Genomic DNA, 15,223 nt, shown 5'->3' with positions numbered 1-15,223 from the left:
AGCAGAGGTTTCCTTTCTTCAGAGGGGAATCCTCATCAATCTTCTTTAAGCCTCTTAAATTAGCTTCAAAGCAATTCTGTGTGGGTTGCAAAGCTGCTTAATAGAGAACTGGACAGGGGCCAGAGCAACTCCAATTCATGCAGGTAAAACCCAGAGAGAGGAACATCCACCAGAGACATCTGCAAAAGCACCGTGGAAATAATCAGGAAGCCTTTTAGGAGAAATTGTTTCACCACCCACCGGGACAGAAAGCAGCCTCCTGCTGACAGAGGCAAAGTGCCAGGAGATGGTCTTTTAGAAGAAATGCCTCTTCACTAACTTCAGCTGCCTAGCTGCAGATGACTGCAGGGAGGTATCTCAGAGGGTGGTGGGAGAAGGGAGGGGAAGGAGAAAAGAAAATAGAGCTGAAAGTTCAAAAATGCTCCAAGAGCAGCACGGCAGAAACTGCTTCCTTTCTGGGGAGAAAGGGAACTGCTGCCTGCCTGCCTTCTCCCTGGGAAAGAACAGCCTCTCAGAATGCCCAAATAGTTTGTGTTTTACAATTGCTCCTGCTTCTCTTGAGGGTGGACAAGAGAGGAGGCTCCTGAAGGCTCCCACTCCTGTGTGTTCTACTTGTACAAGTTCACAACTGCATCTCTGGGTTTAGCCTGGAGAAGAGGAGGCTCAGGGCAGACCTTATTGCTCTCCATAACTCCCTGAAGGGAGGTTGTAGCCAGGTGGGGGTTGGTCTCTTCTCCCAGGCAACCAGCACCAGAACAAGAGGACACAGTCTCAAGCTGTGCCAGGAGAGGTTTAGGCTGGATGTTAGGAAGAAGTTCTTCCCAGAAAGAGAGACTGGCCATTGGGATGTGCTGCCCAGGGAGGTGGTGGAGTCACCATCACTGGAGGTGTTTAGGAGAGACTGGATGGGGTGCTTGGTGCCATGGTTTAGTTGATCAGATGGTGTTGGGTGATAGGTTGGACTCGGTGATCTCAAAGGTCTCTTTCCAACCTGGTTAATTCTATTCTATTCTCAGGTGTTTAATTTGCCCTCTCTCCTCCCCAGTGAAGGCCAATTTAAGCAGAAACAACCCACCCAATCCATTTAGACAGAAGGGATTCTCTGCACTGTGTTCAGTGGTGAGAGCTCTGATTTAATCCCTGTTATTTCACATTGGGTTTTAAGACATTCTTAGGGGAGAGGGGGAAGTAATGGAGCCTAGGATGCATGTTGGGATCAAGTATGCCAACTAACATCTCCATTCACTACAAAAGTGGGAACCAAAGCACTCTGAGTTCAAAGAAAAGCTCTACAGAAGGCCTAAGAATATTTTCCAGTGAGTGTCAGTTCTAAGCAACTGCTTCTTTCACAGGCTCAGAGCAAATGAAGGTTTCTTACAGTATCTTCAGCATGAAGGTTAAACAAATTAACATTTCAAGCAGCTCTTCAATTCCCTGCACACTTCCCAGAAAAATAACCAATCTAATGTTAAAGGCTCAGAACCAGTGAATCACAAAGCCTATGTGATGATCCAGATGAATTGGGTATTATCCCCCACACTGTGTGCTCTGGCATTGTGCTAACTCTTCCAAAGAGCTCTTCTGCACTCCTCCAGCCCAAACCACATGGCCATTGTTCTGCATTCTGTTGAACAAAAGCTCCCCATGTCCTCAGCTGTGCAGCGACCTCCTGTGCTCTGCAAGGAGGGGATAAATCAACCCCAGACATCTGGACATTAAAACAGGATTTGAACTGGATGGGTGCAGAGAGCAATGCAAAGTCCTCTAATTTCATCTTCCTACTCAGAATAGAGAGATCTGGTTTCTACTTGGGAAGCTCAGGGACTCTTACTGCTTGAGAGAATCACTGGTCTGAATTATCTGAAGTGCATTGGATGGGACTGGGTAAACACAATGGGGGCAGAGCCAGCTGCCACTCCTCTGCTCAGGCATAAGGGTTCCAAAGTTCAAGAGCATGTAAGGTCATTACAGCAAATACTTCACCTGGTAGTCTCCCAGACATGAGGCACTTCATGCTGAGGATTTACCCCTCAAAGCAGAGAGTGGCTGCAAACTGGCACCACTCATTACACGATCTCTTGGCTTTCAAGCAAGGCAGGACCTTAAAACTAGAGGCCCATGTCTTCAGTTTGAGTTTCTTCACTACCTTGCAATTAGAAGAGGTAATGGCAGATGAAAGTGGTGTTTGTAACAGCCACATGCCAAGGGTGTAAGATGCTAAATTCACACAGGCAAGCAGCCAGCACTGCCACAGTTGTCACTGTGATTTTGTTGATGTCCTCCAGAGCGAGATGGTTGTCTTGCTGCCAGAACCAGAGCCACTGCCAGAACACAGGCAGAGAGCAGAGCTGAGGGCTTCAGCCTTCTTCCTAGGAGCTCTGAGGGAAGCAGCTCAAGGCTCCTCTTCCCCCTGCAATAGGGCTGGTGTCTGCCACACTGTGGTAAGCAGTACAACCACATCATTCATTCACACTCCCTCCTCCCCTCAGTATTTCTTCATTTTCTTCTTTACTGCAATATGGAACCACAAGGAAATAAAGGGAATGAAGTAGAAACAAACAGCAGCAAGCAATTTGTTTACCCCAAGTATTAATTCCACTCTCACATTCCATGAGATGGAGGCAGGATTCAAGCTCCAAATACTGTTGGAGGCAAGAAAATCCAACTCCTCAAGGGAAGAAAAAAAAGCAGTCCCCTTCTGGCTGTGCTGGATTCTCAGGAGGGGGAAGAAAATGATGCCAAACCAACTTAATCCCATGGAGGAAAGGGAGAATTTTGTCTCTGCTCAGAATCATTGTAAAAATGCCTTTCTTCTCTGCCATGGGAGTGCTTTTTCTCAGCTCAAGTTTCTCTCCAAGCCCCAGAGATCTATTCATGCACACACAGATAAGGGAAAGAAAGAAGATAAGGATCATCTCTGTAAGTACACCGAAAAACCAATGCTAATACTTGCCCTGATGAGCTGACTGCAGCTTTCACAGGACACTGCTTTCCTCTGCTGCCCTCTGTCCCTTTCTCATGGGAGAATCTAGTGGCATGACAGCAGCAGCAGTGGGGAGAGCCAGGAATAGCAGTGGCAGGTGCTGCACACAAGTTTCTCCCACAACTCTGCCAATCAGCCTCGGGTCTGATTCATCGTCTCTCTGTTGTGTTTTTCCTGAAACAGGGATTAACCACTGTGCCAAACTCGGTGCTGTCAAGTTCTGCTAGGGTTCACAATGACAAATTTCCCCTCCCAAGGACTCCTGAGACTTGAAATCAGGGTTTGAAGATGGGGGTGGAAGATTGAGCAATAATTCAAACTCCTCATGAAAACGACTTAGAATCATACAGCGGTAGGGGTTGGAAGGGACCTCTGAAGATCAAGCTCAACCTGTTTGCCAACAGAGGATCAACTGGGGCAGGTCACACAGGAACACATCCAGATGGGTCTTGAAATTCTCCAGAGGAGGAGACTCCACAACCTCTCTGGGCAGCCTGGTCCGAGGCCATTACAGCAAGGGAGATTTTCCTCATGCTGAGGTGGAACTTCCTGGGGTCCAGGTTGTATCCTTTGCCCTTTGTCCTACCACAGGACACCATCAAAAAGAGCCTGGCCCCTTCATTTACAAACATTAATAAGATCCCCTCTCAGTCTTCTCTCTTTTAGACTAAGCAGTCCCAGTGCTCTCAGCCTATAATTTCTGCACAAGAAAGAGGAGGAAAATTCATCCCAGCCTCAAGAAACATCCTCCTTAAGGCTTGTCCTCCTTTCATCCCTGCAACAATGTCTAAACAGCAGCTGCTTTTAAATCAAACCAAGTTGTAAAACCATGTTGTGTTATGAATGTCATCATTCTTCTGCAAGAGCTAATCCACAGTGTGGCTGTCAATAGCAGCAGCTATTTTGGGCTGATGGCAAATTATTTTAAGGCCAGTGCTGGAAGGTATTCAAAGAATGGCAAAAGGAGCCAAACAACATTTTGACTGCTGCCATTTCAGCACTTGCAAGCCTGCATATCAGCTGAGAAGTAGGTGAGTGGTGAGCCAGGCAAGGAGGCTGCTCACCCACGAGGGAGTCTCACTGTGAGGTGTTAATATGGAGAGGCACACAGCAACTTGGCTGGCAACTTTGTGGAGAGAAAAGAAAGGCTTTTTATTTCCAGCAGCAGTGATTTATGCAGTAAAGAGCTTATGGCAAGTGCCATTTGTGAGTTCCTGCAGAAGTGTCTTTGCCTCCTGTGAAACTCACCCCAGGCTATTTCCTGAAGCACTCTGACACTGTGATGGATGGAAGCTTGCAGGGAAGCAACCCCCAAAATTTCAAGAAGCATTTGGCAGAGGAAGTTATTAATGCAACTTAATGTATCACTTAGCAAAAGCAGCCAGGACAAAGTTTTGATGTGTGGCAAGCATTTTAAACAGCCTGACTTGCCCCATGAAGGGCACAGAACCTTTCAAGGCAAGGGCACCTGCACAAGCTCTGCTCAGACTGTGCACTTGCAGGGTGCCCCAGAGCCAAGCGCCTACAGGCATGCTCTTACCCTGCTGTAAATGTCAGCTCTGATGAAACAGCTCTCCCTTCAGTGCAGGGTAAGGTGGCCAATTTGCTCTGTCTCTGGGCTGCCAAGGTGTAAGAACTTAACCTCAGGTACTACAAAGCAGCTGCACCACCACAGATTTACACAGTGTTGTAAACTTGATCACCAGTCCACACTTGCACTGCACAGCATCTCTGAAACACCCTAAGTGGATCCACAGGAGCAAAACCCAAGCACTGTGGCATCTTCCAACTGCCAGCAAGTCAGGTTTCACATACAGATGACACCTTCCACTTCAGTTCAAATCTTCTGAACTCAGGGATGTTCAGAGACTGCTGAAGAACTCATTAAAGTTTCATGTATGCTATAGAAAGCCAGGAAGATTGCTCCTCTTAGGAGGTGTTTCTTCAGATACAAGAGAAAAAAAGGAAGGAAGGACCTTGGCAGGAGAGCTGCCTTTTGTTAAGGACAAAGATCAGGGCACAGTCAGCAACATTTTGCTTTGCTACTTAGCAAATTCTGATGGAAATTGAAACTATGAAATAAATTCTGCAGTGCTGCTCATCCTCCTGTAATCAGCAATCTCTGCCTATTCTCAGCAGGTTTCTTGCATCCTCAGTTCTGAGTTTCTTCCCTGGCTCCCTGCAACGTTGCCTGAGTTTTGCCAAGGCAATGCAAGGCTTTCACCCAGGCCAACAGCCATTTATAAACTGCTTTGACAAACTGCCACCTCCCTTTCACTCCTCCAAGCAAAAGCACCAGCAAAGGTCCAAGCAGAAGCCCATAAACATAAAGGCAGGCTGGAGCCTGGCAGAAGTGTGTAGCACTGGCAGGCTGAGTTACTACACAGGGGCTGGCCCTGACCAACAGCCTCTGTCACAGCCCAGCTGAGTTTCTCCATGGAGCTGCAGCACATGGAAAACTCATTTCCAAGATGTTGCCACACTGAGATCACTTGTTAATAAAGGGCAGAAGTGGATGAGTGCTGAGCCAAGAGTGCTCTCTATGAGCACCAATCTCAGTGTAGCTACACAGGGCACATCTCCCTAGAGCTGGGACTGAGCAGCAGGGAGTAAAGAGAAAACCAGAACCACTGCTACTGACTTCCACCCCTTCACAGCCAAGCTCTGCCAGTGATCTACAAAGAGAAGGTTTCCAAGAGCATAGCAACAGCATGCTCCCTCCTTGAAATTATTTGTGTTACTCTCCTGCTTTACCTTCATTTAGCATCTAATTGACTTAAATGCCAAATGAGATTTGGGGGTTCCAGACATTCATTTCACAGCATTTGATTTACCAGCAGCATGCATTCTTTCTAAGTCATGGCAAGCCCTTTTCAACCCTTTTCATTGCATGGGTATTTGTGCTCTATTAGGATCTGAGCTTGAGAGCAGTGTTGCACCAAGCTCTTTCCTAAAGAGAATGCTGCTTGCTTTCTCTTTCTCAGCTCACTGTGCCCTGAAGTTATCCTGTGGAAGTCCCTTAATGAATCTAAGTGAAGTGGTAAAAACAGATTTTCAGTGAGAACATTTCCAGCAATCTGCCCTTTACATCACTCCTATTTCTGTCTGGAGATGCAGAGCCAAGCAGATGGGGGCTGTTTACAACCACCTCATGCACACTGCCTTTATGCTTTTAGAGAATCTCAACTGTGTATGTGCCAGGGGCACAATTAAAAAGAAGAAATGAGGAAGAACACCTGATCTCCTGGGGCAGACTCCAAGCCATGCTATCACACTCTTGCTTAACTTTATCTCCTAAGGCCATCTCCCCTTTTTCCAGGCTAAGCTTATTTAAGTGCCCCTTTAGGCACTGCACCTTGTTGCACCTTTGTCTAGGAAGAAAAAAAACCCTGTATTCTACTTACACTCTCCTACATGTAAAGCAACTAAACACACCAACATTTGCCTGGTGGGAGAAATACATAAACATGGAGAAGCAGCAGCTTGATGCCAAAATAAAGATCAAGGAATACCACAACAGGAGGAAAAAGTAAAGAAGATATTGCTGCAAAATGCAAGATGGTTGAGGACTGAGTCTGCCCCAGTTACTTGTAGTGGCATCTCCCAGTCTCCCTACCAAGACTTGGGGCAATTCCTTTCAGAGCACACACACACAGACCTGAAGCAATTCCTTTCAGAGCACACAGACTTGCAACCCAGGAGCTGTGAAGCACTCTCACCCTCAGTCAAGCAGAATTTTGTTGAGCTCTTGCACAAGTGATTACAGCAAGGCAGCAGGATTCCTGTTTCTTACCTGAACTGTCTGGTAAGCTGAGGGATCAAATCCTTTCACAGTCACTTCTCTGAAAACTGTTGGCTCCAGCTCTTCTTTGGTCAGATCACAGTGATATATAATATCTGAAACAGAGGGCAAGTTTGTCAGCTCAGTGGATGGCCATCACTACAAGGATGCTGGTTTAGGCACTGTGATAATGAATGGCAGAAGTAACTCAGCAGGGTGAAAAAGAGCAGCTGCAGACATTGAATACAGCACATTCACTGTGCTCCAGGAGAGGTGCACAGGCTTTCTGCACAGAAAGAATAATTCTCACTGCCCATACAAAGCAGCTGCAGGCATAGAACATGGAATTTAATACACACATCATGCTCCAGGAGAGGTGCACAGGAGATGTATGGAGCAAGAGCCATGAGAATGCTACAATTTCATCTGTAGAACAAGCCAGTCTGGAGTAATTTCTCACTGCAGGTCTCTCAAATACCAGTAGCCATGGTGTTTAGGCTTCCTGGACCAAGGACTGGGACATTCTGAAGTGCACAACTACTACTTACTGCAGGAGGGGACTCAGCTTTATCTGCATCTCAGACATACCTAGTAACTACTGAGCAACAGAAAACAGGAGAGAGATTGACCCCAGGAAAAGGAAACCCCAGACTCACCTGGAGATAAAAAGGAAGTAAACTGATAGAATATTTCTGTGTCCTTCTTCTGGCCACTGTATCCCACAATACTGCCAACCTCTAAGGGGAAAGTCTTCAGATGTGCACCAGTGGCCAGGTCATGGAGCTGCAGGACATTTTTCACGTCGTGCAGGTAGCACAGAACCAGGAAGTTGGACCTCACACAAGCAACCCATTCTGCAGAGGGTGCAAAACACAGGCACAGAAAACACTGGCTCAACAAACTGTAACAAAGAAAACATTCAGACATGCTCAGATACACACACCAAAAATGCCTGAAAGGCATTGGAGTCAACTCTTAAATCACAGAATGGTTTGGGTTGGAAGGGACCTCCAAAGCTCATCCAGTCCAATCCCCTGCAGTCAGCAGGGACATCCTCCACTAGATCAGGCTGCTCAGAGCCTTGGCCAGCCTGACTCTGAATAGCTCCAGGGATGGAGTCTGCTCCCTGGGCAACCTTTTACAGTGTTCCAGAACCCTCATGGTGCAGAACTTGCTCCTCACATTAATCTCAATCTGCTCTTCTCTCATTTCAGACCACTGCTCCTCACCCTATCCCTGCAGGCCTTTGCAAACAGTCCCTCTGCAGCCTTCTTGAAGCCTCCTTAAGGTTCTGGAAGGTTGCTATTAGGTCTCCCTAGAGCCTTCTCTTCTGCAGGCTGAACACTCCCAGCTCCTTCAGCCTGTCCTTATAGCAGAGGTGTTCCAACCCAACAATAATCTTTGTGGCCTCCCCTGGACCCACTCCATCAGGTCCATGGCCATTTTAAAATGCCCATTTTAACTCCTGCCAGTTAAAAGTCTGACAAAATGAATTACAGACCCCCTCAGCTCTAATTCAAATGCATATCAAATGCAGCTTTGCTCCAACAAAAATACCACTTAAGCAATCTTTAGCTTAAAATTAAAATGCAATGACCCTGAATTCCTCACTAATCACTTGATGAAGCATTGCAGTTTAATGGAGGTTTGATGAAGCACTGCAGTTTAATGATGTTTTCATTAAGAGGCTAAGGACATCATTACTTCTACTTCCATATTATGAAGAGGCAGCACTCTTTTTATTACAAAGATCCAATTGCCCAAGGGTACTGCTGCTGGCCTACATGGGGAGGCTGAGGGGAGACCTCATTGCTCTCTACAACCCCTTAAAGGATGTTGGAGTGAGGTGGGGGTAGGTCTTGTCTCTAGTGTCAGGTGATAGGACAGGATAGGACAGGATTAACCAGGTTGGAAGAGACTTTTGGGATTGACTCCAACCTATCACTCAACACCATCGACTAAACCATGGCACCAAGCACCCCATGCAGGCTCTTCCTAAACACCTCCAGTGATGGTGACTCCACCACCTCCCTGGGCAGCACATTCCAGTGGCTAATTACTCTTTCTATGAAGAACTTCTTCCTAACATCCAGCCTAAACCTCCCCTGGCACAGCTTGAGACTGTGTCCTCTTGTTCTGGTGCTGGTTGCCTGGGAGAAGAGACCAGGATGAGGGAGATGGCCTGAACCTGTGCCAAGGCAGGTTGAGGGTTGGATGTCAGCAAAAATTTCCTTACTGCAGGGATTGGAACAGGCTGCCCAGGGAGGCAGTGGAGTCACTGTCCCTGGAGGTGTCCAAGAAACGTGGGGACATGGCACTCTGGGACATGGTTTAATGCCCCTGGTGGTGCTGGCTTGAGGGCTGGATGCTGATTTTAGAGGCCCTTTCCAACCAAAACAATTCTATGACTGAAAAACCTGAAAAGCAATGATATTAACTTCCCATCACATCTCTGCTTTGCAAATGAGATGCTCTTAGCTGGGTGAAGATAGCAAAATGAGAAAAGACAAGACAGAATGTTTTTGAAGCATTCCATGAGACTTTCAAACCCAGCTCGTGTGTGTGTGTGTGTGCAACCCCCTGGGTTGTAACTGCTAACTGCCTCCAAACACTTGCAGCCACAGAAGCTACACAGAAACACAAAAATCCAGAAGAGCAAAACACTGAAGCAGGTTTGAAAGAGAAGAGACAAACCCCCTACACCTAGACACACAGCAAGCCAAAGCAGCCCTGGATTATTAACAGCAGCTGCTTTTTGACTGCAAGCTACAGGCAGACCCTCTGCCACTGCCATGTTGAGCACTGATTGCTGCAGAGTTTGTTGCATTAGCAGTCAGCCTCCCTGCTTCTGCTGGTGCTTTGCAGAACACATCCTGCCTGCCTCTCCTCCTCCTGGAAGCTTTGCAGATTGTGTGCTGGCAAGCCTCAGATGTCTAAAAGCTAAACTGACCCCACTGCTGGAGGCTTCCCTTTACTCACAAGGGACAGAAGCTTCTGAAATAGTTTCAGGGGAAAAAAAGGTTAAATCCTGACACCAAGCATCTGTGCCACTAACCCTAATTACTGATGACAGTTCTGACCTTTCATTTCTGCAGCAGCAGCTCCAACATGTTGAGTGTCCAACTGTGCAAACAAACATGCTTTGACAGATGCAGGGTGAAATGCTGATGGAGGAGAACATGCCAAGCTCCAAGAGCTGGGCAGCCCCAAGCCTTCAGCAGAAACTGCTGAGTTACTTGCTGTACCCTGTGCTTGTGTGTCCACTCAGCAAACAGTGAGCAGAGTGTTTCACTGGACTGGAAAACAGACCTGGAAGATCGTTTTGCTTTCTTCAGTCATCACAGACAGTGACCACAACCTTGAGTGTCTCTGCAGATTAACAAGTGCCTGTGCTGATCTCAACTGACCCAGAACCACTACTCAAAGCTACTTATGGGAGGACTTGCAAGCAAAGAATGAGCAGTTTAGAGAATAAAACATAAAGCAATGGTGAGTAAATGTTGATGAAAATGCTGTGGAAGTTCCAACCAATTTCAACAAGATTTTATACCCCACATCCTCTCAGTATGAGACACACAAACAGGAAAGAGTCAGGACAGCAAAGCTGTTCTGGAGCTGCAAACATCAGGAGCAATGCCTCCATGAGGAGCCCACAGGCTTTAGTCATCTGTAACTGCTGCAGGTTTGCTGTGGTAAACAGAGTTAACAGAGCTACAAAAGCACTGCCAAGGGAGGAGAATAAAACTTCCAGTCAGAGACATGCATCTGCACCACATCCTCTCCCCATGTCCCCCAGTGACTGAGGGAGTGAATCTGACTTGGCTAGATCTTAAAGGGTGCTTTCTGTTGCTGGGAGACACTGGAGCTGAGCCACATCCCAGTTGGTTTGCTGGGTTTCTTTCCTCTCCACATTTCACAGCAGAAGCTGATCAATCTGGCCATTTGCACTGCAGCCAATTTCCCTCCTCTCTGCCACACTTCTGCACTGTCTCCCTCCACGGGGTGCTTCCTCTGGGCTACACACAGGTGGTCTCACAACTGCTCCTTAGAAGAGTCACACAATCCTTCATGCATCTGCCTTGCAACCCACAGACCCAAGAGTGTCAAGCTAAGGACACTCTGAAAACCACCCCAGGGCAAGGGAGTGCAGGAGGGATTACTCACACCCATGAACATTCTTGTCATGCAGGATCAACAATTTCATGGTGCTCACTCCAGACTTTCCCTCCTGCTTTCACCAGTGCCAAAAGGCAGAATACAGCTGCAGTAACTCCCCAACCCCTTGAGCATTTATGAACCAGCCAGCAGGTTAAAGGTGTGGAGAACAATACTGGTTTTCAGTGCAGAGTCTGGCTGAGGGAAGGGAAACATTTTACAGAGAATCATGGAACGGTTTGGGTTTGCAGTTCCAAGCCCCCTGCCATGGGTGGGGACACCTCCCACCAGCCCAGGTTGCTCAAGGCCTTATCCAACCTGGCCTTGAACACCTGCAGGCAGGGGACATCCACAGCCTCTCTGGGCAACCTGTTCCAGTTTCTCCCCACCCTCACTGGAAAGACTTTCTTCCTAACCTCCAGTCTAAATCTGCCCTCCTCAATCTTCAATCCATTCCTCCTCTTCCTATCACTACAAGCCCTTGTAAAAAATCCTTTCCTGGCTTTCCTGTAGTGCTCTTCATGTACTGGAAGGCTGTTTTAAGGTCTCCCCAGAGCCTTCTCCTCTCCAGGCTGAACAGCCCCAGGTGTCTCAGCCTGTCCCCCAGGGGAAGGTTTCTCCAGCCCTCTTATCTTCATGGCTCTCCTCTGGACCCTTCCCAGCAGCTCCTTGTCCCTCTTATGCTGGAGGCACCCCAACTGGACACAGTGTTGCAGGTGGGTTCTCACCAGAGCAGAGGTGGAGAATCACCTTTCACTCAACAGAATGAGAAAAAGCAAACCAGAAAAAGTTTTCTGTGACATCAGCTCTTACCCAGGACATCTCTTTCGTGTTCAGGGACAAGAACTTTCCACTTGGCCTCCTCGGGGTCGTCGATGTCGATGTTGATGAGGCGGTAGTTTGGAGAGTGGTGGTTTGTCTTGAAAGTGAAGACTGGTCCCTCATTGGTGACATACTCATACTCAGCCTCAAAGTTGTCTATCAGCTTCACCCACTGAAGAATTCCTGCAGGAGCAAACATACAACCTTGAGCTCCTCACCTCCTCAAACAAGACCTTGTAACACCCGAGGGCAAGCTCTGCCTGACAGCTGCTGCGGCCTCCTTGAACAAGCACAGCGACTGCGAGCACAGGTATGGAAAGGGCTGAATATGCACCAAGTGGGAAGAACCTCCCAAGAGTTCTCCAGATGAATGGGCTGCAGGGGGAAAACATCAGTTTACACACAGGTCAACATACTGGGTCTGAGGAATTTCTACCTAACCCCCCCCGAGCACTGCCAGAACCTGGCTGCCCGTGGCCAGCACTGCACCAGCGTTCCCTAAGGGCTGCTGGCAAGCTCAGATGTTTGCTGCAGATGTGCTGCTTCTGCACTGACTGCCACAGAGCCAATGCTGCTGAGCACATCAGAGTTTTGCCAGCAGAGCTCACAAGCTCCCACCTACAGACTTCTTGGAATGGGGAGCTGCAGCTGAGTCAAGAGCCTCTGCACTAAGCTTCCAAGCACACCTTTATTTGTAATGGCCTTCTGAAAAGGATTCAATTAGGAAAGACAGAAGATTCTTTTCTTCCCAAAATAAAGCTACTTCTTCAACTGGAAAGCTTTCCATCCTCCTTAAAAGCCCAGAACTTCCCACAGAATAGAACAGATGCTCTCTGGATGAGCACAATGAACTTCAACATCAGGAATTCCCCTGTCAGCTCAGGACCATTTCCTGGAGTGTTCTGCAGAAGCTTGTCCCCAGCGAAGGACAATGTCAGACAGCTAAGGTGTTAACTTCTGGGCTTGCTAAGAAGGAAACTGCACTTTCACTGGCAGCCTTTTAGAGTATCACACTCACTAACAGAAGTGCTCTTCTCTCAGATATGAATTGCCTCAGTTTACTCACTCTGTACCACAGCCTTAGTATTGGCTCACAGAATCACAGAACCACTAAGGTTGGAAAAGACAACCAAGACCACCAAGTCCAACTGCAACCCATCTCCCATGGCCACTGAATTATGTCCTGAAGCACCACATCTACAGCTCCTTCAACACCTCCAGGGATACTCAAGGTCAGGTGGGACAAGGCTCTGAGCAGCCTGCTCCAGCTGAGGATGCCCCTGCTGACTGCAAGGGGGGTGGACTGGATTACTTTTGGAGGTCCCTTCCCACCCAGACCATTCAGGCTGTTTACCATACCTCAGCTCCACCCATCCACTTTGGTTCCTCAGGAAATTCAGCACACAGGATATCTTCTGACTGGTTAGTACCCAGTACATGGTAATGCAGCTCTTGGTGTAGATTAGTGGAGGTCTCAGTGCCATCACTCTTCACCTGGACTTGGACTGAAAGGCCCTACTGATTTTTATCCATATTTTACTGCTTGGCAGTAAGGTTAGAAGCCAGCAGGAAGAAAAATCAGCAGGGCTAGCTCAGATATATAATATGCTTGTTACATCTACAGCCCAACTTACTATTCTAAGCATCCTGCATTAGCTATGCTGAAAGATCACAGGACTCACCCATCCATGAAATTAAAGCTTTTAGATCTTAAAATACAATTTGCCTCTTGCCTAAAACTAAAGCCTAGGTCTTTGCTTTTGAGTACAACCAAATCAACTGTGCACCAATCTGTTCAAGGAACTCGCTAATGTCTGCCTCAATGAAGCAGCACATCAGGTTATTCTGTCATATTAAAAGCTGAGCAGAGTAATGGAAATAGATCACAGCTGAGCTGTAATTAAGTTTAAAAAAAAAGAGAGAGAGAGAATAATTGAGGAAGCAGGGAGAGAGCTAAGGTCATTTTAAAGCCATTAAATGTAATGAGAGTATAGCCAGGCTTAGTACATTCACAAAGCTCATAACTCTTAATTGCCATTTTGGTGTAAGGCAAACTTCCCTGTCTCTACATGCAAAGTGATAGATTAGCCAATTAAATGCTACTTTTCATATCATATAATACAAACTTCCCAGACAACCCACTCAACTTAGTGTCCTGCCTCTGAGGGAACCAACTGCATCTTAAATCTAAACTTTTGCTGAGGTCCTGAGTTTTGTCCTTCTCAAGAGATTTTATGTCAAAGAAAACCCCTGCCAAGTCACTCTGGCCACTCAAAGTTCTAGAGAGAAACCCTACTCTGAAGCACATAGAGCATCCAGCTATAGAGAACTCTGATACACACCAGTGAAAGTCTTTCAGGAAAGCTGGGGAGGGACATTTACAAGGGCTTGTAGTGACAGGAAGAGAGGGAATGGATTGAAGCTTGAGGAGAGGAGATTTAGACTGGAGATTAGGAAGAAGTTCTTGAGAGTGAGGGTGGGGAGACACTGGAACAGGTTGCCCAGGGAGGCAGTGGATGCCCTCTCCCTGGAGATGTTCAGTGCCAGGCTGGATGAGGCCTTGGGCAACCTGGGCTGGTGGGAGGTGTCCCTGCCCATGGCAGGGGGTTGGAGCTGAATGATCTTCAAGATCCCTTCCAACCCAAACCATTCTGTGAATCTATGAATCCAGCTTTGCTGTGTTTGTACTGAGAGGGCTCTCAGTACCCTGCAGGATGATGGATGGCTGCTGCTCAGCTCATGGGAAGTCAATGTCTTTGCAATTTACAAAACAAATAAATGGAAGGAAGCAATATTTATTCCTTGGAGTTAAAAAGTTCAGACATGTCAAGATACATCAAAGATGAGCCCAGAAGAAAGAAATCAAGCACTTAGGAGCAGAGATTTCTCAATCACTTTCAAGGCTTCTATTTTACTTCCATCTGGGTGATCACTCAAAAGAGGATAGATGCTTTGTTTGGAGAGAGTTAGAGCTTAATGACCTCAAGCAGCAGAACACAGCAAGTGGAAAACAGGAACCAAAGGTGATCTCTCACTTAGCTTTCTCCAACACACACCAAGCACAAATACAAAACCCACCTAATGTGCTCCTGTGTGACCTACTCCAGGTGATCCTGCTCTGGCAGGGGGGTTGGGCTGGATGATCTTTAGGGGGTCCCTTCCAACCCCTAATGTTCTGTGATAACCTAAGAACCAACTCCCTTGCAAATACTCTTTCTAAATGGCGTGTCCAGCCAGACACCAGTAGCATGGAGATCTCTCTGCTCCAATTAATAATTAGCTACTTAATTGTATTGCTAATGATTTGCCTCCAATTGAAAAAAATCCAAATCACTGAAAGCAAAACTGTTTGGAATTGCCATTTAAGGGAAGTGGTTTCTTAAACCCTTCATTGTTGAGGTTTCCACATATTGTCCCAAACTCAAATGATTTTCTTTCCCCTCTCTTTGGTAGGGAATTAGCAGAGTGGCCTTGTTTCAACT

General features: G+C 47.1%; 1 protein-coding gene across 1 annotated transcript in view; it reads right to left on the bottom strand.

Moving 5' to 3' along the window:
• Window positions 1–15,223, bottom strand: part of PREP (prolyl endopeptidase) — a 45,602-nt gene that overhangs the window by 15,595 nt on the left and 14,784 nt on the right. Inside the window, exons 8-10 of the mRNA XM_054174015.1 lie at window positions 11,733–11,924; window positions 7,421–7,618; window positions 6,777–6,880 (exon numbers count right to left, since the gene is read on the bottom strand). Of these exons, the coding sequence (XP_054029990.1) occupies window positions 6,777–6,880; window positions 7,421–7,618; window positions 11,733–11,924 (494 nt within the window). The remainder of the gene's footprint in view (window positions 1–6,776; window positions 6,881–7,420; window positions 7,619–11,732; window positions 11,925–15,223) is intronic.

Source organism: Dryobates pubescens, chromosome 28 (genome assembly GCF_014839835.1).
Source record: "Dryobates pubescens isolate bDryPub1 chromosome 28, bDryPub1.pri, whole genome shotgun sequence".
In the NCBI taxonomy this organism is placed as follows: domain Eukaryota; kingdom Metazoa; phylum Chordata; class Aves; order Piciformes; family Picidae; genus Dryobates; species Dryobates pubescens.
Note: the sequence above shows the minus strand (reverse complement) of the source record. Positions and strands in the feature narration are given on the sequence as shown.